Raw genomic sequence first — 22662 nt, 5'->3', positions numbered from 1 at the left:
GGGATTGGGGCCTTAAGTCCAGGACATGTGCAGACCTCCTCTGGGCACTCTCCAGTCCCTCCCCACCTGCCTAGAGCAGGAATTCCCACAGAAGGACACACCAGTCCAGGTGTGGCCACACCACGGCCCACTGGAGGAGGATGAAAACTCAAGATGTCTGGGTGGCCATGCTCCTCCTAATACATCCCCCTGTATTTTTGCCCTTGCAGCTGCCCTTGTTCATGGTGAGCAGGCACCACTGGCTCATATGGTGTCCTTTCTAGTGCCCAAGCCGTGCTCCTCAGTGTCACTGCTCAACTGGTCAGGTTCCCTGATATATGGGGGGTTATTCTTCACCCCTGATGCAGGACTGGCCACTTCTCCTTGGAAAACTTCAGAAGTTTTTGTTGGCCAAATCCCAGAGTTTCTCAAGGTCCCCCTGGACTGAAGATCCATTTTGTCAGCTCTTAATGTTTGCATGCAGACTGCTCACCGTGGCTGTGCGAGCCATCACCACAAGGTAACAGCATGAGAAGTTGCAGGACACTGCAGCTAACTGGAGGAGTTACTAGTTTTGTACTGACCAATGTAGGAACCAGCACGATGACCCTCTTAGAAACAGTACACGAGGCCACAAATCAAGCAAAGCCAGGGCCAGTGGGGAAAGAGCAGAGCTGAGCTGTTTGCAGAAGTTATGAGGATGATTAAAGAGAAGAACTTGGGAGGGGGAAAGAATCATAGAATCATAGAATCATTGAGGTTGGAAAAGACCTCTAAGATCATCGAGTCCAACCATCGACCCAACACCACCACCCACTAAGCCATGTCCCTAAGTGCCTCATCTACTCATCTTTTAAATACTTCCAGGGATGGGGACTCCACCACTTCCCTGGGCAGCCTGTACCAATGTTTAACCACTCTTTCAGTAAAGAAATTTTTCCTCACATCCAATCTAAACCGCCCCTGGCGCAACTTGAGGCCATTTCCTCTCGTCCTATCGCTAGTTACTTGGGAGAAGAGATCAACACCCACCTTGCTACAACCTCCTCTCAGGTAGTTGTAGAGAGCGATGAGGTCTCCCCTCAGCCTCCTTTTCTCCAGGCTAAACAACCCCAGTTCCCTCAGCCGCTCCTCATCAGGCTTGTTCTCCAGACCCCTCACCAGCCTCGTTGCCCTTCTCTGGACACGCTCCAGCACCTCGACGTCCTTCTTGTAGTGAGGGGCCCAAAACTGAACACAGTATTTGAGGTGCGGCCTCACCAGTGCCGAGTACAGGGGCACGATCACTTCCCTACTCCTGCTGGCCACACTAGTTCTGATACAGGCCAGGATGCCATTGGCCTTCTTGGCCGCCTGGGCACACTGCTGGCTCATGTTCAGCCGGCTGTCGACCAACACCCCCAGGTCCTTTTCCGCCGGGCAGCTTTCCAGCCACTCTTCCCCAAGCCTGTAGCGCTGTATGGGGTTGTTGTGGCCAAAGTGCAGGACCCGGCACTTGGCCTTGTTGAACCTCATACAGTTGGCCTCGGCCCATCGATCCAGCCTGTCCAGGTCCCTCTGCAGAGCCTTCCTACCCTCGAGCAGATCAACACTCCCGCCCAACTTGGTGTCGTCTGCAAACTTACTGAGGGTGCACTCAATCCCCTCATCCAGATCATCAATAAAGATATTAAACAAGACCAGCCCCAGTACTGAGCCCTGGGGAACACTGCTCGTGACCGGCCGCCAACTGGATGTAACTCCATTCAGCACAACTCTCTGGGCCCGGCCGTCCAGCCAGTTTTTGACCCAGCGCAGAGTCCACCTGTCTAAGCCGTGAGCCGCCAGCTTCTCGAGGAGAATGCTGTGGGAGACGGTGTCAAAGGCCTTGCTGAAGTCCAGGTAGACCACATCCACAGCCTTTCCCTCATCCACTAGGCGGGTCACCTGGTCATAGAAGGAGATCAGGTTGGTCAAGCAGGACCTGCCTCTCATGAATCCGTGCTGGCTAGGCCGGATCCCCTGGTTGTCCCGCTCATGCCTTGTGAGCGCCCTCAAGATGAGCCGCTCCATAATCTTCCCCGGCACCGAGGTCAGGCTGACAGGCCTGTAGTTCCCCGGATCCTCCTTCCGGCCCTTCTTGTAGATGGGCGTCACATTGGCAAGCCTCCAGTCGTCCAGGACCTCCCCCGTTAACCAGGACTGCTGATAAATGATGGAGAGCGGCTTAGCGATCACCTCCGCCAGCTCCCTCAGCACTCTCGGGTGGATCCCATCCGGCCCCATAGACTTGTGAGCGTCCAGGTTGCGTAGCAGGTCATTGACTGCTTCCTCTTGGATTATGGGGGGTTTATCCTGCTCGCCGTCCCCGTCTTCCAGCTCGGGGGGCCGAGTACCCTGAGGAGAACTGGTCTGCCTGTTAAAGACTGAGGCAAAGAAGGCATTGAGTACCTCAGCCTTTTCCTCATCCTCAGTGACAATGTTCCCCCCTGCATCCAATAAAGGATGGAGATTTTCCTTGGCTCTCTTCTTGTCATTAATATATTTGTAAAAGCTTTTTTTGTTGTCTTTAACGACAGCGGCCAGATTGCATTCTAGCTGGGCTTTTGCCTTTCTCATTTCTTCTCTGCACGACCTAACGAGATCCCTGTACTCTTCTTGAGTCGCCTGCCCCTTCTTCCACAAGCGGTAAACTCTCCTTTTTTTCCTGAGTCCCAGCAAGAGCTCCCCGTTCAGCCAGGCCGGTCGTCTTCCCCGCCCGTTCTTCTTACGGCGTACACGGACAGCCTGCTCATGCGCCTTTAAGACTTCCTTCTTGAAGATCGTCCAGCCTTCCTGGACCCCTTTGCCCTTCAGGACCGTCTCCCAAGGGACTCTCTCAACCAGCATCCTGAACAGGCCAAAGTCCGCCCTCCGGAAGTCCATGGTTGCGGTTTTGCTGCCCCCCCCTCCTTACTTCACCAAGAATGGAGAATTCTATCATTTCATGGTCGCTAAGCCCAAGACGGCCTCCGACCACCACATCTCCCACCAGTCCTTCTCTGTTTGTAAACAGCAGGTCGAGCGAGGCACCTCCCCTGGTAGGCTCAGTTACCAGCTGCGTCAGGAAGTTGTCTTCCACACACTCCAGGAACCTCCTAGACTGCTTCCTCTCTGCCGTGTTGTATTTCCAGAAGACATCCGGGAAGTTGAAGTCCCCCACGAGAACAAGGGCTAGCGATTGAGAGACTTCTGCCAGCCGCTTATAGAACGCTTCATCCGCCCCTTTATCCTGGTTGGGTGGTCTATAACAGACTCCCAGCAGGATATCTGCCTCGTTGGCCTTCCCCCTCATCCTTACCCATAAACACTCAACCGTACCATCATCACAATCGTTGAGCTCTAGACAATTGAAACACTCCCTAACATGCAGGGCCACCCCACCGCCTCTCCTTCCTCGCCTGTCCCTTCTGAAGAGTCTATAGCCATCCATTGCAGCACTCCAGTCGTGAGAGTCACCCCACCATGTTTCTGTGATGGCGACTAAGTCATATCTCTCCCGCTGCACAATGGCTTCCAGCTCCTCCTGTTTGCCGCCCATGCTGCATGCATTGGTGTATATGCACTTGAGCTGGGCTATCGATTTCGCCCCCGGCATCGGCTCGCCACCCCTCGGCTCATCTCTAGCGAGCCTGGTTTTATACCCTTCCCCCTTCGAACCTAGTTTAAAGCCCTCTCAATGAGCCCTGCCAATTCATGAGCCATGATCCTTTTCCCCCTGTGAGACAGCTGAACTCTGTCTGTCACCAGCAGGCCCAGTGCCGTGTAAACCTCCCCGTGATCAAAAAAGCCAAAATTCTTCCGATGGCACCAGCCCCTGAGCCACGTGTTGATCAGGTGTGTTTTCCTGCTCCTTTCAGTATCCTTCCCTGCCACTGTAGGGATAGAGGAAAACACTACCTGTGCTCCCGATCCTTGAACCAGTCTCCCCAGTGCCCTGAAGTCCCTTTTGATCACTGCAGGACTTCTCTCTACAACCTCATCACTGCCAGCCTGGCAGAGGGAAAGGGAAAAGCAAAAGTTCAGCTCAGGATATGATGATGCCGGTTTGGGGTAGCCTGCCTGTTCGCCTTGAGTCAATGAGTTGAGTGGGACAAAAAAGCCACACTTGAGTGGATCAAACTTATGTCTGCTTACTTCTGTGGTCCTGGAGAACCTGAGTGCTCTCCCTATCCTCATCAAGGGAAGACCCGTGGTGGAAGGAAATGCACAATCACCCATCCTGGAAGCGACCTTGGGAGGTCTCTAGGACAAGCCAAATCACAGTCTGTGGAGAAAGGGAAATGAGGGTTGGGCTGTTTGCATGCTAGGCTCTGTTAGTGTAAGATGTATACCTATAGAGACACACAGACAGGACGGATCCCTCCGGGAGCTGGTCTTAGACCCTCCATCTATCTAGACCCTCCATCTATCTAGGAGCTGGCCTCCAGATTCCCTCATCCCGCCAGGTCCCCCATCCACAGGGAAGCACACACGCACACAAATGGCTCTCTCCAGCACAGAATCACAGAACCATTGAGGCTGGAAGGCAGCCACCTTCCCCCTTCTCTGTGCTTCCTCTTCATGCTTGGCGTTAGCCAGGAGCTCCTTTCTCATCCATGCCAGCCTCCTGCCACCTTGGCGTGACTTCCTGCATGTTGGGGTGGACCATTCTGGATCATGAAGAGGTGATCCTTGACCATCAAAGAGCACTCTGCAGAATCCACCTGGCCACAGACATCTCCTGCTCCAAGGTTATGGAAATTTCCTTCCCTAACTCTTATGCCAATCAGTCTTCATAGTATGAAAATGTATTAACTTTCTTAAGATAGATATACAGCTCAAATTGTATACTGATTTATCACGCTTGAGTAAGCAAACTAAAGAACACCAGCTCATCACAAGGACCAGAAGGACAGCCCTGACCTGGAAATAAGGACTTTGCTTCTCAGAATCTTAGAGCTGTCCGTGAAGGGTGAAAGATACCCCTGGACAACCAAGATAATGCCAGTATCCTAGTCCCTCTAACACATCTTTGAAACTCTCCCAGTGTCTAGCAGCACAGATAAGTAACTCAATAGACCAACTCCAGGGATGCCTGGATCAATAGACAAGCAGCGAGAATGCTGATGGCTGATGACGCTGCAGAAATATAGTTGCTTTGTGAAGTGTAACTATGATTGTCATCAGTACTGTGTGTGTTACTTAGTGATTAGTCAAATCATGTCGTACCTGAATGCTTGAACAGTATAAGAACCCTGTGTAAAACCACATTTGAGGTGCCCCAATTTTGATCAGACACCTCGTGCGCATGAATAAATACTTACCCTCGTAATTCTGGCAAGGTCTCTCCCTTCTCCATGCAGTAGATGTAGGGCAGTCCAGGAACACAAGGCACATCACACCGGGGTCTCCAGTCACGTGCCTCCACTCTCAAACTGATGTTTTCTTCTCTTCCCCAACCTTTACTCGCCCCCCTGATAAGACAGTCAAAGAACAAACAGTTTTCATAGGGGGCCTGTCAGCAGCACCTTGTCGTTCATGGAGATCCCCTTCACCTTTGTCAAAGGTCCTCAGGGGCAGCAGAGACACCACCAACAGGAAACCTGTTTCTTGCCAGGGCTGCACTTCCGAGCCCTGTTTCTCGCTGGCCTTGGGGACAGCAGGATTTGTTCACTCTCGGCATTCAATTTCAGCTTGAGCTTCTCTGCTGTGAAGCAAAGCTTTGCACACAGAAGGGCTTCGATGCTTGGTACCAGGTGTCCTTTAAGACAAGTCAGAGCTTGGCCTGGAGCTACACCTAAGGTGCCACAGCCCAGACGTCCACCGATGCCCTCAGCCAGAGCAACAGACAAGTGGAGCGGGAGCCTGTGCTTTTCACATTGAGAGAATAACAACCAAGGTGTGGTGAGACAAGGCACACAACTTGGAGTGCTGCAATGGATGGGTATCGGCTTTTCAGGAGAGACAGGCTGGAATGATCAGGACAGGGGTTCCCTGAAAGTGGAGACTTTAACTGGATGTATGGAGCTCCTCTGTGGGGGTGGGTGAAGACTTTGGTGACCCCTTGTGAGGTAGGGTCAGAGGAGAGGCCAGTGAAAGTGGCCTCTCACGGTGCGAGATAAGGAACGCGCAGTCAGGGTGAGGAAGTGGGTGTAGTGTTTTCAAAGCATCCCAAGGAAACCTCTGGCTGTAGAAGCCTGGGTCTCCCTGGGGCCTGCAATGACCCTGGCATTTTCTGAAAGGGGCAACATGCACAGTCCAGGCGGTTCCTGGAGTGTCTTAGGACAACGTCTTAGCACAGCTGCCAGATGGGCCAACAAAAGTAATGCCAACCTGGATGTCATTCTTGCAAGCAAGGAAGAGCTGGTCAGAGATGGGAAGATTGGCAGTCGTGGCCCTGAAATAGTGGGGTGCCAGCACCCGAGGGGAGTGAGGAAGCAGAATGGAAGAGTGCAGAGGCTGGACCTCAGGGGAGCAGACTTGCACCTCTTCTGGGGAGCTTCAGTGGGGATCCAATAGTCAGCACCACTGAAGGGCAGCAGAGCTCAGTACAGCTGGTCTTCAAGGACAGCATCCTCCAAGCAGAAGATTTGTCTCTACCAAAAATCAGCTTGAAACCTGAAAGCGAATTCAAGGGAATCATAATGAGCTTTTCCTACTTCAGGAACACTTCCAGAAGAAAACAAAGGTACTGATTGGACACTGCTGAATTTCGTAAGAGTAGGTAAAGACAGATCTGAGATACTCTATGTCCTTTTTGCCTCAGACTTCACCAGCACGGTCTCTCAGGCCTTTGTGCCTCAAGGCAGGACTCTGGAGGAGAACGGCCAACGGAGGATAGGAATCAAATCAGGGGCTACTTGAGCAAACTCCACCATTACCAGTACATGGGAACGGACGGGTCACATCCAGAGGTGCTGAGAAAGTAATGCAATGTCACAGTGAGGCCACTCTCTATCATCTTTGAAAGGTCATGGAGGCTGGCAGGACTCCCTGATATCTGGCAAAAAGTAAAGGTTGCACGCATCTTTCAGAAAGGTCCAGAGAATGAGCTGGGGAGCTAAAGGCTGCTTAGCTTCCCTTTAGGTGAGGAACGTGTCCCAGAGCATGTCCTCTTGGATTGCATTTCTGGGTGCCTGAAAGAGAAGGTGACTGGATGAACTCAGGGAATATGTACGTCGGTGGCAGTCTGGCACGTGGAGGGCCATGGTGTTATGCCATTGTGCAACCCCATAAAGATTTGTCCATCTCCAACAAAAGGACGATATGAGGGAAGTGCTAGCAGGTGGGGCCATTGCTTGACAGCAAAGAGACACAAGCAGGATTTGTCCAACTTATCCAACCTTCGTTGCTCCCAGCTCCATTTAGATATGAAAAGTAGATGTGAAATGTATTAGAATAAACATGTCCTCAGAACACAGTTTCTCCATGCAAAGTGTTGGGACGAAACGTGTTTTTGGAAATGGCTGCCTAAACCTATATTTCCAAAGGGGGTGAGAAAGTGTCATCAGCTTGCTGCTCCGTGTCCATGTCCTATGACAAAACTCATGAGACTTTACAGACCAGCGTCAAAGATGTGAAAATGAAGACTTCTTGAACACTTCTCACACCCAGGCCTTTCCTGCACGTGTTTCAACTTCTGCCTAACATCTTCATCGAGGGGTTGGCTCAGTTGCCCACACCGAGGGGGCAACTTCCTCCAGGATCCATGGGAGTAGCTGAAGCCTCCACAAGGGACTGGGAAATGTGACCCAGGACCGACAAGAGCCTTTCTGGAGCAGGAGCTGGTGCACAGACAGGGGAGGCCAGGGCATCTCAGTTGAGACAACCGATTTCTCTCCTTTGACTAGAAAGGTAAGCCTGGGCAATTGCACCCAAGGTGTCCAACACTGTAGCAGGTCACTCTCATCCCTGTCTTCACCTACAATGCAGTAACATGTAACTGACTTTTGTGGTTTAACCTCAGCCAGCAACTGAGCATCACACAGCCGCTCGCTCACTCCCCCCCAGTGGGATGGGGGAGAGAATCGGAAAGGTAAAAGTGAGAACACTGTGGGTTGAGATAAAGACAGTTTAATAGGTAAAGGAAAAGCTGTGCATGCAAGCAAAGCAAAACAAGGAATTCATTCACTACTTCCCATCGGCAGGCAGGTGTTCAGCCATCTCCAGGAAAGCAGGGCTCCATCACGCGTAACAGTTACTTGGGAAGACAAACTCTGAATGTCCCCCACTTCTTTCTTCTTCCCCCAGCTTTATACGCTGAGCATGACATCATATGGTATGGAATGTCCCTTTGGCCAGTTTGCGTCAGCTGTCCTGGCTGTGCCCCCTCCCAACTTATTGTGCACCTCCAGCCTTCTCAGTCAGTGGAGCAGGGGAAGCTGAAAAGTCCTTGGCTAGTGTAAGCATTACCTAGCAACAACTAAAACATCGGTGCGTTATCAACATTGTTCTCACCCTAAATCCAAAACACAGCACTGTACCAGCTACTAGGAAGGAAATTAACTCTATCCCAGGTGAAACCAGGACAAATACCCTGCAGCAAACAACAAATGAGGGGATCTACATGTTGCAGAGTCTAGTGGATGATGCTTCTGAACACCTGACATTGTGGGAGTAGTGCAGCCTTACCTATTCAAAAGAGAGCATTTCATTCACTCTGCCTCTTTGCTTGCCTCTGTGAATGGAGGGAGCTTGTGACTTCAACATTTGACTCACTGTGTGCAAAGAATGAATATGGACAGAGTCCAGGTCAGTGAGTGTTTTGGGGGTCTTGGGATGATCTGTGCTTGACACAACAATGTGTTTTCTATTAGTCTAAGGCCATCCAGAATGGAATGTGAACTTCAGTGGAGGTAATGTGGACTTACCAAACAGCTGAGGAATGTCTTTTATTTACTGAACTCTGCCTTCCTTTGTTTTTCTTTGTTGGCAATTAAGAAACATCCTTCTGTGTCAGCTCCTTTTCCAAGTGAAGCAGGTGGGAATTGGTGCCAAGGAGTGGAAACATGCAGCCACAGACTTCAGTGGAGAAAGCTCAGGTTTGAACAAGCTGCTCTAAGTCCTAGTTGCCTCATGAGAGAAATGGTGGGGTTGGGGCAAAGACTGTCCATAGAGTGTCTGACATAAAGGCTCTGGACTTCCATATTCAGGCTCCATTAGGACACATTCAGGATCGATACTGTCTAGAGATTGCTTCTATCGTCTAATGTGTAAGAAGGAAAATAAAGAAAAAAATTAAAAAAGAAGGAAGCCTGTCTTATTCTTGTTTAGTACAGAAATCTATTGACTTCTGAAATCTCTCTAGTTAACCACATAGGAACTGAGGAATTAAAGAAAACTATGCACAGGCACTTGGCTTGTTTGGGCATTTTGCATGTTAATGAGCCCTCTAGTGGCAAGATCCTGCAGATCCTGGCAGATTGAACAAGCCTCTAGAGAAGAAAAGTCAACAGCAAAACTCCATGTTCCTGAGGGTGTTAGCAGGCCCCACTGATGTCCATCACTGGAGAGACCGTGGAGGGCATGACCAGACAAGATTCCCGTCCTTGGGAACTGGTGAAGCAGAAAGTCAGAGGCACTGGTTACAGGTGGAAAAGCAAATGCGGAGGTGGCTCTGAAAACCTTGGATGCATTTCATCAATCCAGAGAGCAAAGCCCTGAGCCCTGTTCCCTGGGAAAGGGGATTCTTCCCTCATGGGAGTCTCAGGGCTTTTCCTGGGGGCAGTGAGAGTCACAGGTGTGCAATGCTGAGTGCAGGACAGCAGTAGGACACCTCCCAGCCTCTGTGGAGGTGAGGAGGCAACAAGGCACGGGGAACATGAGGAACTGCTGTCCTCTCATGGACACCACTGGAAGAAGCAGCAGCCATAGCCAAGAGGCCCAGGATCTCAATTCTGTTGGGGGGGTGTCCCAGCCCCACCAAGGCCCTTGCTTGTCCCCACCACAGGCTGTCCTACACTGTCCTGTACCTGTGCCTGTTTCCTTGAAAACTTTAACAACCCCCTTGGTTCCCTGACTCACTCTGAGCCAGGATCTCCCAAGCTTTACTGGTGTCCCTCTGTCCTCACAGGTTGTGCCTTCAAAGACAAAGTCTTCTGAGGATTTGCCAGTGCCTGTGAGTTCCCAAGAACTCCCCCAGCTTCTTCCAAAGCCCTGCTAATGCTCCCCAAGCACCCAGGATGTCCTAGCCCCCAGACTTGCTGGAAGCTTCACTCCACATCCCAGCACTGACCTGCACAGCCTCCTTCTTCTGCTGCCTTGAATTTAAAAAAATCAACCTATTTCGATTCAGCATCACACCCCACCACCACTTACCCATGCTATTTCATGTCTTCTTCCAACCTTTAACAGACTTATTGCTACACATACACTGTTCTCTCACCTACACTCCCATGTGTCTTACAAATCCTTCCCTCTTCCCTTGCAGTGACAGAACCTCATCCCAGGAGGTCTGTGCATCCTCCAGGCTCGTGGATGTTTCCTGAGGTCCATCCAAGCATGGGGAGTGCAGGAGGAAAAGAGAGCAAGGTCCTTCCTGCCATATTCCCGGGACAATCATTCTCCGCGTCTCCTCTGCCAACAGACATCAACTGCCTTTCTGGGCTCTAACATGGTTGTAAGGATTTGCTAAAGCCACTTTGATTCTCACTGATGTGGCCCGACTCTCTCTCCCAGACCTCCACATGGGCAAGCACTGCTGCTCAAGGCTGCTTACTCCTCAGAAGAGGCCTTGAGCTTCCTGGTGCTTATCAACTATCTTCCTGGCTCCCTCCAGAGCTCATGGTGAGCTTTCTTGTCCATAACAGGGCCTTCATGACCATCTTCTCATAAAAGATCATTGTCTTTTTATGATCTTCTGTGCAGAAAGAGTAGTCACAGGAAGGCATCAAACACACCAAAAGGGATGCCAAGTGGAGTGCCAGTAAGAACCAGGTGAGCAACACTCACGACTGTGGCTTCCTTGCAGGGAGTCCTTCCTCAGAAGGGGAGCCAGCCTCTCCCAATCTGGGGAGGGAAATCAGCAGTGGCCATGCCACCTGGGAACACAAAGGGTGTCTTTTGCAAGACCGCCCTTCATCTGAACCGCTTTAGATATGTACTTTGGGATTGGGTATCATGCTGTATATTGCAAATACTGATCTAATTGGCATTGCCCTAAGTGGCTACCACAGGTGCCGACTGCTCCACTGCAGGTATTTATATTTAGGCAGATTAATGCTTTTGTTGTTGTTGTTGTTGTTGTGGCAGATACTGATATTCTTGGGGAAATCACACAAACACTTGAAGGGTAATGGAAGGATTACCATCTTAGTGGCCCTCCGGTGAAGTGGCTCCTGTTTGCCAATGTCTCACTGTCATTGCCCAGGGTCTAAACCTGGGCAAGCGTTCTGGATGTGGTGCAAAAAGTGCTGAGCAGAGGGGGATAATCACTTCTTCTGGCTGTGGTCCTGCTCATAGAGCCCAGGATCCTCTGCTGGGTCATGTTTTGCCTAATGAAACTCAAGGACCACCAGAGCCTTTTCCACAGAGCTGCTACCCAGCCACGCAGCCCCCAACACCTGTCGCTGCAGCCTGTAATCCCCCTGCTCAGTCCTTGGCTTTTTTTAGAAGGTGTATGCAAGATTTGCCTTTTGCTTTCTCCAGTCATGATGACCTTCCAAAATGTAACACAGCGGCCCTGCTATGACATCGGCCTGGTCTCTCAACACCCTTGGATTCATCCTGGCTCAGCCAATGGACTATTAAGGGTTGACCTTGCCTAAGTAAACCTGGACTTGATCTCCATCCACTGCTGGATTTCGCCTCGGGTTCTGCCTCTTAGGCACACAGAACTAGGACACCTTGCTGGTGGAGACAAAGGCCAAGAGTACCTCACACCTATCTACACTACTCTTACTAAATTCAGCAGTGGCCACACATTAGCTTCATTTCTTCTTTAACAGTTCCTGAAGTAGTAACAGCTCATCGTTGTGCCCTTGAACTCCCTTGCACGTGTCAACTCTACGGGAGCTCTGGCTTTCTGAAAACCAACCGTATTTCTGAATTCCTCCTTTGTTTCAATCCTTGCATCCACCTCTTGTATGCTTCCTTTATTTCTATGGAGCTTCCCCATGAGTTTCCTGTTTCCCCAAGCTTCTCTCTTGATACCTCTGCTTGTTTTCCTGGCTCTTGGTACGCACACTCTCGTACTTGAAAGACACTGTCCTTGAAGACCAGCTGTACTGAGCTCTGCTGCTTTTCTGTGCTGCTCATATGGGATCCCCCACTTAAAGTCACAAGATGAGGCCAAAGTCTGCTCCTCTGAGGTCTAGCGTCTGCACTCTTCTATTGTCCTTCCCCTTGGGAGGCGAGACCCCACTGTTTCATGGTCACAACAGCCAAGGCTGACACTGGTTTTCACATCCATGTCCAGCTCTTCCTTCTTTGAGAGTAACAGATGCAGATGAGTGTCACCATTTCTGGCCAATCTGGCAGCTGTGCTGCCAAGTCATGTCCCAAGCCCCCTCCAGAAACCTCCAGGAGTCTTTGCACGACTCTCTCCTCTGACACTCACCCACAAGGGCTCACCCAATTTTGTCATCCCATAGAGGAGCTGAACACATCGAAGCAGCTCCTTCACACTGAGGACACCTCCCTCCTGATCTTTCTGGCCTGTCTCTCCTGATGATCCTCGACCCACCCATCACAGCACCCCAATCCTGTGAGCTGTCCCAACATGCCTCAGCTGTTATTCCCTCCAAGTGGAATGAAGACATTACACGCAGAGCTCCAGCTCCTCCTGGCTGTGCCCCAGGCTGAGGGCATCCATACTTGTCTGGGCTGCAGCACCTCAGCTGTGGCACATGTCAGCTGGGACCAGACTTGGAACGGGGAAGCCTGCTACCAAGCGCCCAAGACCTCAAGCGTGCAAAGGCTTGGCTTCAGAGGAGAGACATGGTGGAGTGGAGAGCAGATGGCAATGTAAAGAGGAAATGAGGTGCCCACAAGGAAGGCAAAGCCTGCTGTCTCCAAGGCCAAAGAGAAACAGAGCTGGGCTGTGCAGTCCGAGCAGGAGAGGGGTTTGCTGTCTGTGGTGTCTCTGCAGGCTCTGAGGGCTTGCGGTGGAGGTGAAGCTGATCTCAGGAAGCAAGAGATGATGTTGAGAGTGTCCTTGGGTGTGGACATCCTGTGATACCGGCACAATGAAAATCATTGGCCTGATCCATGACTGTGACATCGAGGGGATGGTTAAATGATGGGGGGAGAAGAACTGGCAGAGATTGAGAGGGAAGGCACACGAGTGGGGACCCTGGTGTGATGTGCAAAGTGTGATAGACAAGGAACAGACATTATGTCGCTGCAGCGTTGGGATTCAGACATTGGCCCAAAGGCACCGAATCTGTCTGAGATGGCCTGCGTGGTGCCTGTCACACAGCTAGTCTGCATGGGGATTGGGTTCTTGTATAGGACCTGTGTTGTCCATGTCAGCTGCATGCAGTTGTGCTGGAGCACCCTGGCATCTCACATAGCACTACAGGCCTGTAGCTGGAGAGTCAGTTAAGATTCATCTGCCCTGAATTAGTTTAGACAACGAGAGTGCAAGGGATGCACTTGACAAAACTGCCATTCTACTCGAAGGACACGTAGAAAATAGAGCTGATGGAGAACAGAAAGAGAGAGGCTTAGCTCTCTCTACGGCACATGACTCCATTTGGTCAGCTGAATACCTCTATAGGCTGCCCAGGACACAAGGAATATCTCCAGGTTCAGGTGTCCTACGTGTGGGCATCTGATGTCATTCCACCTGGCACATTTAATTTCCCACCAGCCTCCAAGAAGATGCCCCCAGATGCTGCCCTGTCTCTCAGCATTGCTCCACTAGAGCTTGCCGTCTCCTGCACACATCTTAGACCACCCCCTGAACCTCAGATGGCACCAGGTGTTTGGGTCTGAAACAGCTCACTCCTGCTCTCTATCTCCATTATTGCCATGGGAGCTGAGACAAGGAGCGGACGTGCAGGTGCCATTTTTGTGCACACCTGAACTGATGCAGGAGGAATCCCACATTCTGTGGGTTGTGGTCTGCATGGGAGGGAGATAAGACCCCCTTCTAGCATCAGGACCACAGACCCCGGATGAGATGCCTCCATTGACTCTGCTGACTCCCTTCCCTCAGCAGGGGTAAAGGAGATCCCTCCCTGTCACTGTCTGGGTGTCCTGCCTGATGACGAGACAAGAAAAAGGGATTATAGGACCCAACTCTGTCTCTGGTAAGAGAACTGACACAGCAGGAAAGAAGTCTCTCTCCCCAGCTGAGGGAGGGAACATCAGCCTATTTCACAGCAGGTTCCCTGGAGCCCCAGGGACACCTCCTGGGAGCCCAGAGGAGGCACAGAAAGTGCTGCCCTGGATTGGTCCTCTGCTGCTGAGCTGCGCTGGGCTCCTGGCATGGAGGGAGCTCATGGCAAGCGAGCAGTGCTGCAGTGAGACATCTCTGCCCAGGAGCAGCTCCTCTGCAAAGTGCAGGCTGAGGGCACTGCCTGCAGGCACTGAGGGGAGAGGAACGAGGCAGAGAGAGAAGGCAGCGTGGAGTGGGAAGAGAGCTGAGTGTTCACTGTGGGAGAAATGTTCACAGCCCTTAACACAGTAAGTCTCTGGCTGCAGGGCAACACAGCTGCGGTTCCTGGAAAGATCTCCTAAAGCTGGCACATAACCACAGTTCATGGAATCTGTCAGGAGGACTCTCACAGTTTCTACAGCACAGAGGAGGAGGAGGTGTTCCAGAGCTGGGCTTCCCTGCTCCATCATCAGAGGGATAGTCCATGATGCTTCCCTACTCCCAGGGATGGCTGCAGGGGTGTGAATGTGGGTGTGCAGCCATGGGTGCCCAGGGCTGTCCTTCACAGCAGGGTCCCTGCACCCCAGGGGGCTGGGTGCCAGGGCAAGGGACCCTGCCACCTGCCAGGGTCAGCAGTCAGTCTGCTCGGGGAACTCCCCACGGCACTGCAGGGAGAAGCTGTGGGTGGAAGAAATGATCCCTGGCAGGGCAGGGTCCTTCTGCTCTTGAGAGGGTGCTGCGTGGGTCAGGGCTGCTCACAGCTCCCGATCATTTCTAAGGCATTTCCAAGGAGACTTTCAAGGATGACATCAAAGCCACATTTTCCTGCAAGGGAAGGAATCTGTGCTTTCAGTTTTCCGCTCTTGGTGGGCTGTCTGGGCAGTGGGAAATGGGAATTTATTTCTCCACTCTGGAGAAGGCCCTGAGACCCCAGTTCTGCATAGGACTTTTCTGAGCTGCTCCTTAGGCCCTGCACACACAGAGATGTCCTGGGGCTGTGCCCTACTGCCATGGCGCGTCTGGAGGGCAGAGCTGAGCACACAGCAGGTTGGATGGAGTCTGTGAGCACTGACAGGGAGGAGGCGTGGGGACAGAGAAACAGCTCCTGTCAGGGACAGCTCCAGGCATCAGAGATGTGCAGGGAGTGAGAGGGGAGCTGCTCCCAGGAATGCGGGGGGAAAGGGGATCTGGGGACCTCCCTGCCACCCCCTGCTGTGCCAGACATATTCCCCAGAGCAAGCCCCTGGTCTCCTCTCCCGCACAGCAGAGCACTAGGGAAAACAGCATACATTTTGTTTAGGGTAGTCTAACCTAAACATTTTACTGTCTTTTCCTCCATGGACAGTGCTGATGCCCAGCAGGACCAGATGTCCAATGGCAGCTCCACCACCGAGTTCCTCCTCCTCACATTCACAGACAGGCGGGAGCTGCAGCTCTTGCACTTCTGGCTCTTCCTGGGCATCTACCTGGCTGCCCTCCTGGGCAATGGTCTCATCATCACTGCCGTAGCCTGCGACCACCGCCTCCACACCCCCATGTACTTCTTCCTCTTCAACCTCGCCCTCCTTGACATGGGCTCCATCTCCACCACTCTCCCCAAAGCCATGGCCAATTCCCTCTGGGATACCAGGGCCATCTCCTACTTGGGATGTGCTGCCCAGCTCTTTCTGTTAGCCTTTTTTATCTCAGCAGAATTTTGTCTTCTTATTGTCATGGCCTATGACCGCTTTGTTGCCATCTGCAAGCCCCTGCACTACGGGACCCTGCTGGGCAGCAGAGCTTGTGTCTACATGGCAGCAGCTGCCTGGGGCAGTGGCTTTCTCCATGCTGTGCTGCACACTGCAAACACCTTTTGCATACCTCTCTGCAAGGGCAATGCTGTGGACCAGTTCTTCTGTGAAATCCCCCAGATCCTCAAGCTCTCCTGCTCAGACTCAGACTACCTCAGGGAGGCTGGGGTTGTTGTAGTTAGTGCCTGTTTAGTCTTTGGGTGTTTTGTTTTCATTGTGGTGTCCTATGTGCAGATCTTCAGGGCCGTGCTGAGGATCCCCTCTGCACAGGGACGGTACAAAGCCTTTTCCACATGCCTCCCTCACCTGGCCGTGGTCTCCCTGTATGTCAGCACTGCAGCATTTGCCCAGGTAAAACCCCCCTCCATCTCCTCCCCATCCCTGGACCTGGTGGTGTCATTTCTGTACTCAGTGGTGCCTCCAGCAGTGAACCCCCTCATCTATAGCATGAGGAACCAGGAGCTCAAGGATGCCCTGAGGAAACCGGCACAATGGACACTGTTTCACCAACAATAATCTGCCTCCCCTTCTCTCCACATTTCCCAGTTCCTTTTCTCCTGGTGTTCTCCCTGTGATTGGGGTTAAGCTCCTGGTATGATTTTGTTCCATTGGACCGAAAGTTCTGGTTTTCAAAGCTCTCCTCTTCGTACGCAATGGCAGTGGAGATGGTGCATGGGCTCCCAGTTACCTCCTCAGGCTGCTTCACATTTGACAGGATGGATGGGAGAGAGTAGTCTCTCTGGAAATGAATTTGGAGGGCTCAGGAGAGGATGGGGACTCTCCACATGCCCTGGGGGTGGAATGAATGGAGTCTCAGAAGGTGAAACACCCTCAACGGTGAAGTCCCCCAAAAGTAAAGTACTAAATCAACATATCCACAAACAAGGAATCTGCAGTGCCATGGGAGTCAGTGGGAACCCAGGAGACAGAGGGAAGGAGACTGGAGAGATGCAGGAGCTGCCTGAGGAGCCCCAGGACTCTCATGCTGTCCTGGGGAGCGGGGCTGATGGGGGTAGAGAAGGGGGCAAATACAGTCAGAGTTGGGGATAACCTACAATATGAATGCAGCAGAGCTAGAGATTGACTGGCCTCTATTTCCTCATGCCCTTGGGGCCAGCATCAGCCCTGGGGCTGGTGGGGAGGCTGACCCCCCTCTCTGCCCCCCCAGGAGCTGCTGTGCCCTTCAGAGAGCTGGGGCTGTGGTTGAGTGCCCAGAGCTCTGCAGCACCCTGCAATGGACACTGCCGTGGGGCGAGGGAGGTGGAGAGATCTGGGGAGGGGCTGGGCTGGGCCCAAAAAGGCCTGGAAGAGGAAATGCTACCGTAGAGCTAATGTGTGTGAGTGTGCAGGGTGGGGGCACCCAGCAGGCTGCTCAAGGTGCAGAGCCAGGCATCATGGTGAAGGAAGCAAGGCACCGAAGGTGCAGAAGAGAGGGGACCGGTCTGTGACGTGTTCCCTTGACATCCCGAGGAAGCTGCCTCTGGGAAATTGTCCCAGACCAGCCCCACACCAGCCATTTCCATCTCTGCCGTAGGTCATGGGTCAAGGTAAAGACAGGGAGATCACTTTACTGTCACAGGCAGAGAAGACATGACATTTATTGCCAATTACAATAATTTGGATAGTGAGAAATGATAACAAACATATTCAAGACCACTGCCCCACCCCACTCCTTTTTCCCAAGCTGAGATTACTCCTTCATTCCCAATTCTTTTATCCAACCCAACCTTAAAAGGCGCATAGTGGGTGGGAAATGGGGGGTTTCCGTCAGTACATAACAGTTCATCTCTGTCACTCCTTCCTCCCCATACTTCTCCTCTGCTCCAGCGTGGCTCCTCTCCACAGGATCCCCCTATATTTGCAGTCAATGCTATGTGTCGTTCACTTCTTTCTGTCTCACTTTTCTCCTTTATACTCATAGAATCACAGAAATGTTGAGGTTGGAAGGGACCTCTGGACTTTCCCTTTCCCTTTGGGAACCCATCTTACATAAAAGTCCTGTGGAACTAATTTGATAGCCTTCTATGATAACGTCCCCTGCCTAGTGGATGACGGGAAGGTGGTGGATGTAGTTCTTCCGGATTTTAGTAAGGCTTTTGATGTTGTCCCTCACAGCATCCTTCTGGACAAGTTGTCCAGCTGTGCGATGAGTGGGTTCACAGTGCGTTGGGTGAAGAACTGGCTGGAGGGCAGAGCTCAAAGGGTTGTAGTGAGTGGGGCTACATCTGGCTGGCAACCGGTCACCAGCGGTGTTCCTCGGGGCTCAATCCTAGGGCCAGCGCTGTTCAATATATTTGTCAATGATCTGGATGCAGGAGTTGAACGCACCATTAGCACGTTTCCTAATGATACCAAACTGGGAGGTACTGTTGACTGTCTTGAGGGACAAGAGGCCTTGCAGAGGGGTCTAGATAGATTGGAGCATTGGACCCCGTCACAGTACAAACTTGATCCCCTGATCCCCTCCCAGTACAGACTGGGCCCCATCCCAGTCTAAACTGGATCTTTTTAACCACTCCCAATACAGACTGGGCCCCCTCCCAGTACAGACTGGATCTCTTTAACCACTCCCAGTACAGACTGGGACCTGTCCCAGTACAAACTGGATCCCCTGATTGCCTCCCAGTACAGACTAGGGCCCATCCCTGTCCAAAATGGATTACCTACCCACTCCCAGTACATACTGGGCCCCATCCCAGTTCAAAATTGATACCCTCATCCCCTCCCAGTACAGATTGGGCCCCATCTGAGTCCAAACTGGATCCCTGGTCCCCTCTCAGTAACGACTTGGCCCCCTCCCAATATAAACTGGATCCACTGGCCCCCTCCCAGTACAGACTGGGTCCCATCCCAGTACAATATGGAACCCCTAGCTCCCTCCCAGAACAGACTTGGCACTATCCCAGAACAAACTGCATCCCATTAACCCCTCCCAGTACAGACTGGGCCCCATCCCACACCAAACTCGATTCCCTGATCCCCTCCCAGTAAAGACTGGCCCCCATCCCAACAGAAATTGGATTCCCTGATCCCATCCCAGTACAGAGTGGGACTCTTCCCAGTTCAAACAGGATCTCTTAAACCTCTCTCAGTACAGACTGGGCCCCATCCCATTATAAATTGGATCCCTTTAACCCCTCCCAGAACAGACTTGGCCCCCTGTTGTTTTTTAACCCGGCAGGCAGCTAAACACCACACAGCTGTTCACCCACTCCCTGCCCCCTCCCAGTGGGATGGGGGGAAGAATTGGGAAAAAAAATGTAAAATTCATGGGTTGAGATAAAGAAGGGAAAATAATAATAATAATAATAATAATAATAATAATAATAATAATAATAATGAGAAAAGAATATACAAAATAAGTTATGCACAATGCAATTGCTCACCACCCATTGACTGATGCCCCACCAGTTCCCGAGCAGCGGTCACCCCTCCCCCAGCTAACTCCCCCCAGTTTATTTACTGAGCATGACGTCATATGGTATGGAATATTCCTTTGGCCAGTTTGGGTCAGCTGTCCTGGCTGTGCCCCCTCCTATCTTCTCGCATAAGAGGCTGAAAAGCCCTTGACTAGAGTAAGCACTACTTAGCAACAACTAAAACATCAGTGTGTTATCAACATTATTCTCATACTAAATCCAAAACACAGCACTATACTAGCTACGAGAAATTAAATTAACTCCATCCCAGCCTAAACCAGGACAGTATCCACCCCTTATTCTATACCATCTATGTCATGCCCAGGTGGATGAATTGGCTAGTCTGGCAATACGAAGAAAGTCTCATTTCCTCCCTACGGGCCTGCATCTCAGCTGTGGATAAACTGTCCCTGAAGGTTCAGCAAATCAAAGAGGATAGGTCCCACTCTACACCTGTACAGACCAGTATCTCAGCCATTTAGGAGAAAGCGTCCCTCTCCTCAAGAGAGAGGATATACACTGCAGACCACCCTGTGGTTTTACCTACATGACCACGCAGAGGACATGAGGAAGTGGGATGTAAAAATCTACCTCGACCCTAGGGGCACGGGCACGTGAGTTGCAAGGAAAAACAATCACTAAAGGGGGTTCTTCCAGGAAAAATGCTGCTCCAGTTTCCAGTGAGCAGTTCCTCAGACAGAGTAGAAGGGTTGATTTTTTCCTCCGATCTTAATAAAGGGACTTATGTTTCGCATTTACAAGAAGTGAGAAATGAGTACTGTGATGAGGACTAGAGGGGCCCTGCCTCCAGCAAGGGGGAGGAAAGGGACAACCGGGTTTACTGGACTGTGTGGATTCGGTGGCCTGGCACATCAGACCCACAGGAGTTTAAGGCTCTGGTAGACACCAGTGCACAGTGTACCCTAATGCCATCAAGCTATATAGGGGCAGAACCCATCTGTATTTCTGGGGTGACGGGGGGATCCCAACAGCTAACTGTATTGGAAGCCGAAGTGAGTCTAACAGGGAATGGGTGGCAGAAGCACCCCATTGTGACTGGCCCAGATGCTCCATGCATCCTTGGCATAGGCTACCTCAGGAGAGGGTATTTCAAAGACCCAAAAGGGTACCGGTGGGCTTTTGGTATAGCTGCCTTGGAGACGGAGGAAATTAAACAGCTGTCCACTTGCCTGGTGTCGTGGTTTAACCTCAGTCGGCAAATAAGCACCACGCAGCCGCTTGCTCACTGCCCCCCCACAGCCGGTGGGATGGGGGAGAGAATTGGAAAAGCACAAGTGAGAAAAACTCATGGGTTGAGATAAAAACACTTTAATAATTGAAATAAAATGATAATAATAATAATAATAATACACAAAGCAAGCGATGCACAGTGCAATTGCTCACCACCCGCCGACCGATGCCCAGCCAGTCCCTGAGCAGCGGCCCCCCCCGGCCAGCTTTCCCCAGTTTATGTACTGAGCATGATGTCACATGCTATGGAATGTCCCTTTGGTCAGTTTGGCTGTGCCCCCTCCCAGCTTCTTGTGCACCTCCAGCCTTCTCAGTCGGTGGAGCATGGGAAGCTGAAAAGTCCTTGGCTAGTGTAAGCATTACCTAGCAACAACTGAAACATCGGTGCATTATCAACTTTGTTCTCATCCTAAATCCAAAACACAGCATTGTACAAGGTACTCGGAAGAAAATTAACTCCATCCTAGCCAAAACCAGGACAGTATACGCCCCTTATTCTACACCATCTACATCATGCCCAGGTTCCATACTTTCCAGTATATTTTATTTCATCACCACTGATTTTCTTGCCTTTTAGTATATACACAGAGATATTCCCTTAGTTTATGGGCCATCCCTCCAAAATGTCTGTTGGGTTCTTTTAGTCCATGAATTTGGGTTATAGAATCATAGAATAGTTTGGGTTGGAAGGGACCTCTAAAGGTCATCTAGTCCAACCCCCCCTGCCGTGGGCAGGGACATCTTCAACTAAATCAGGTTGCTCAGAGCCCCGTCCAGCCTGACCTGGAATGTTTCCAGGGATGGGGCATCCACCACCTCACTGGGCAACCTGTGCCAGTGCTTCACCACCCTCAGCGTAAAAAATGTCTTCCTTAGACCTAGTCTATATCTACTTTCCTTTCGTAGAAAGCCATTCCCCCTTGTCCTGTTGCAACAGGCCCTGCTAAAAAGTTTGCTGCCATCTTTTTTAGAAGGCCCCTTTAAGTACTGATAGACTACAATAAGGTCTCCCCGAAGCCTTCTCTTCTCTAGGCTGAACAACCCCAACACTCTCAGCCTTTCTTCATAGGAGAGGTGTTCCATCCCCCTGATCAATCTGTTATAATAGTCTTTTTGGGTAGGAGAGACGGTATGCAGTGTTGGATTGTTGTGGAATCTGCTCCTGTGACCTCTTTCAATGTTTTCTAACAGGGGAAAAAACTCTAGTCATCATTTCTACTGCCCTAAGAAGCGATGTTCACACACAAATTTGTTGCTGCATTTTTTGGTAAAGGTAAGGACATGCAGTGAGCCTCACGGCCAGTACCAGGTGGGAGATGCCTGCAGGTTTCCCTGTTGCAATCAAGTTGATCCTGTGACCCAGGGATATGCTCAGCACAACAGAGCCTGAAGACCAAGCTGTACGTGGAGCACAGCACAGCACAGCACAGGCCCGGGTCTACTCAGGTTTACTGTTCTGTGGTTCACTAACTCCTCCATGGACAATGCTTTTATGGTCAGGGTCCCTGAACTGCCTGAGGAAGGTTAGGAAGAGGGTGAGGTCTCCTTTAGACAGCTGGAGGAAGGGACACAATTTTAGGACCTGGTAGTCACTGGGGGAATTTGAGGATCATGGACGTCTGATGGAAGGCCTCAGTTAGAGGGAAGGTAGAAGGTAATCCCGGATCTGACATGGGGGGATGCTCTCCTGGACTTGTTTTTCACCAGAAGACAAGGCAGGACTGGTGGAAGATGTGGAGGGCAGCTTTGGCTGCAGTGCGCGTGAGGTGGTAATGTAGAAAAGCTTGAGGGAAGTAAGCAAGACAAGTTGTAGCAGGGGTGAGTAGAGAGGAAGGATCACCTCCACCCAGCTGCTGGCAGTGCTCTTCCTGATGGAGGCCAGGATGCCGTTGTCTGCCTTTGC

At 51.4% G+C, this 22662-nt stretch overlaps 1 protein-coding gene across 1 annotated transcript; it reads left to right on the top strand.

Moving 5' to 3' along the window:
• The first annotated feature begins 15636 nt into the window (after positions 1-15636).
• LOC143173334 (olfactory receptor 14C36-like) lies at positions 15637-16605 on the top strand. Its single transcript, XM_076363544.1, has one exon. It carries the CDS (start codon positions 15637-15639, stop codon positions 16603-16605), a length of 969 nt encoding a protein of 322 aa, XP_076219659.1.
• The last annotated feature ends 6057 nt before the right edge of the window (positions 16606-22662 follow it).

The sequence above is a fragment of the Aptenodytes patagonicus genome, unplaced genomic scaffold (genome assembly GCF_965638725.1).
Source record: "Aptenodytes patagonicus unplaced genomic scaffold, bAptPat1.pri.cur scaffold_68, whole genome shotgun sequence".
Taxonomy (NCBI): Eukaryota; Metazoa; Chordata; class Aves; order Sphenisciformes; family Spheniscidae; genus Aptenodytes; species Aptenodytes patagonicus.
Note: the sequence above shows the minus strand (reverse complement) of the source record. Positions and strands in the feature narration are given on the sequence as shown.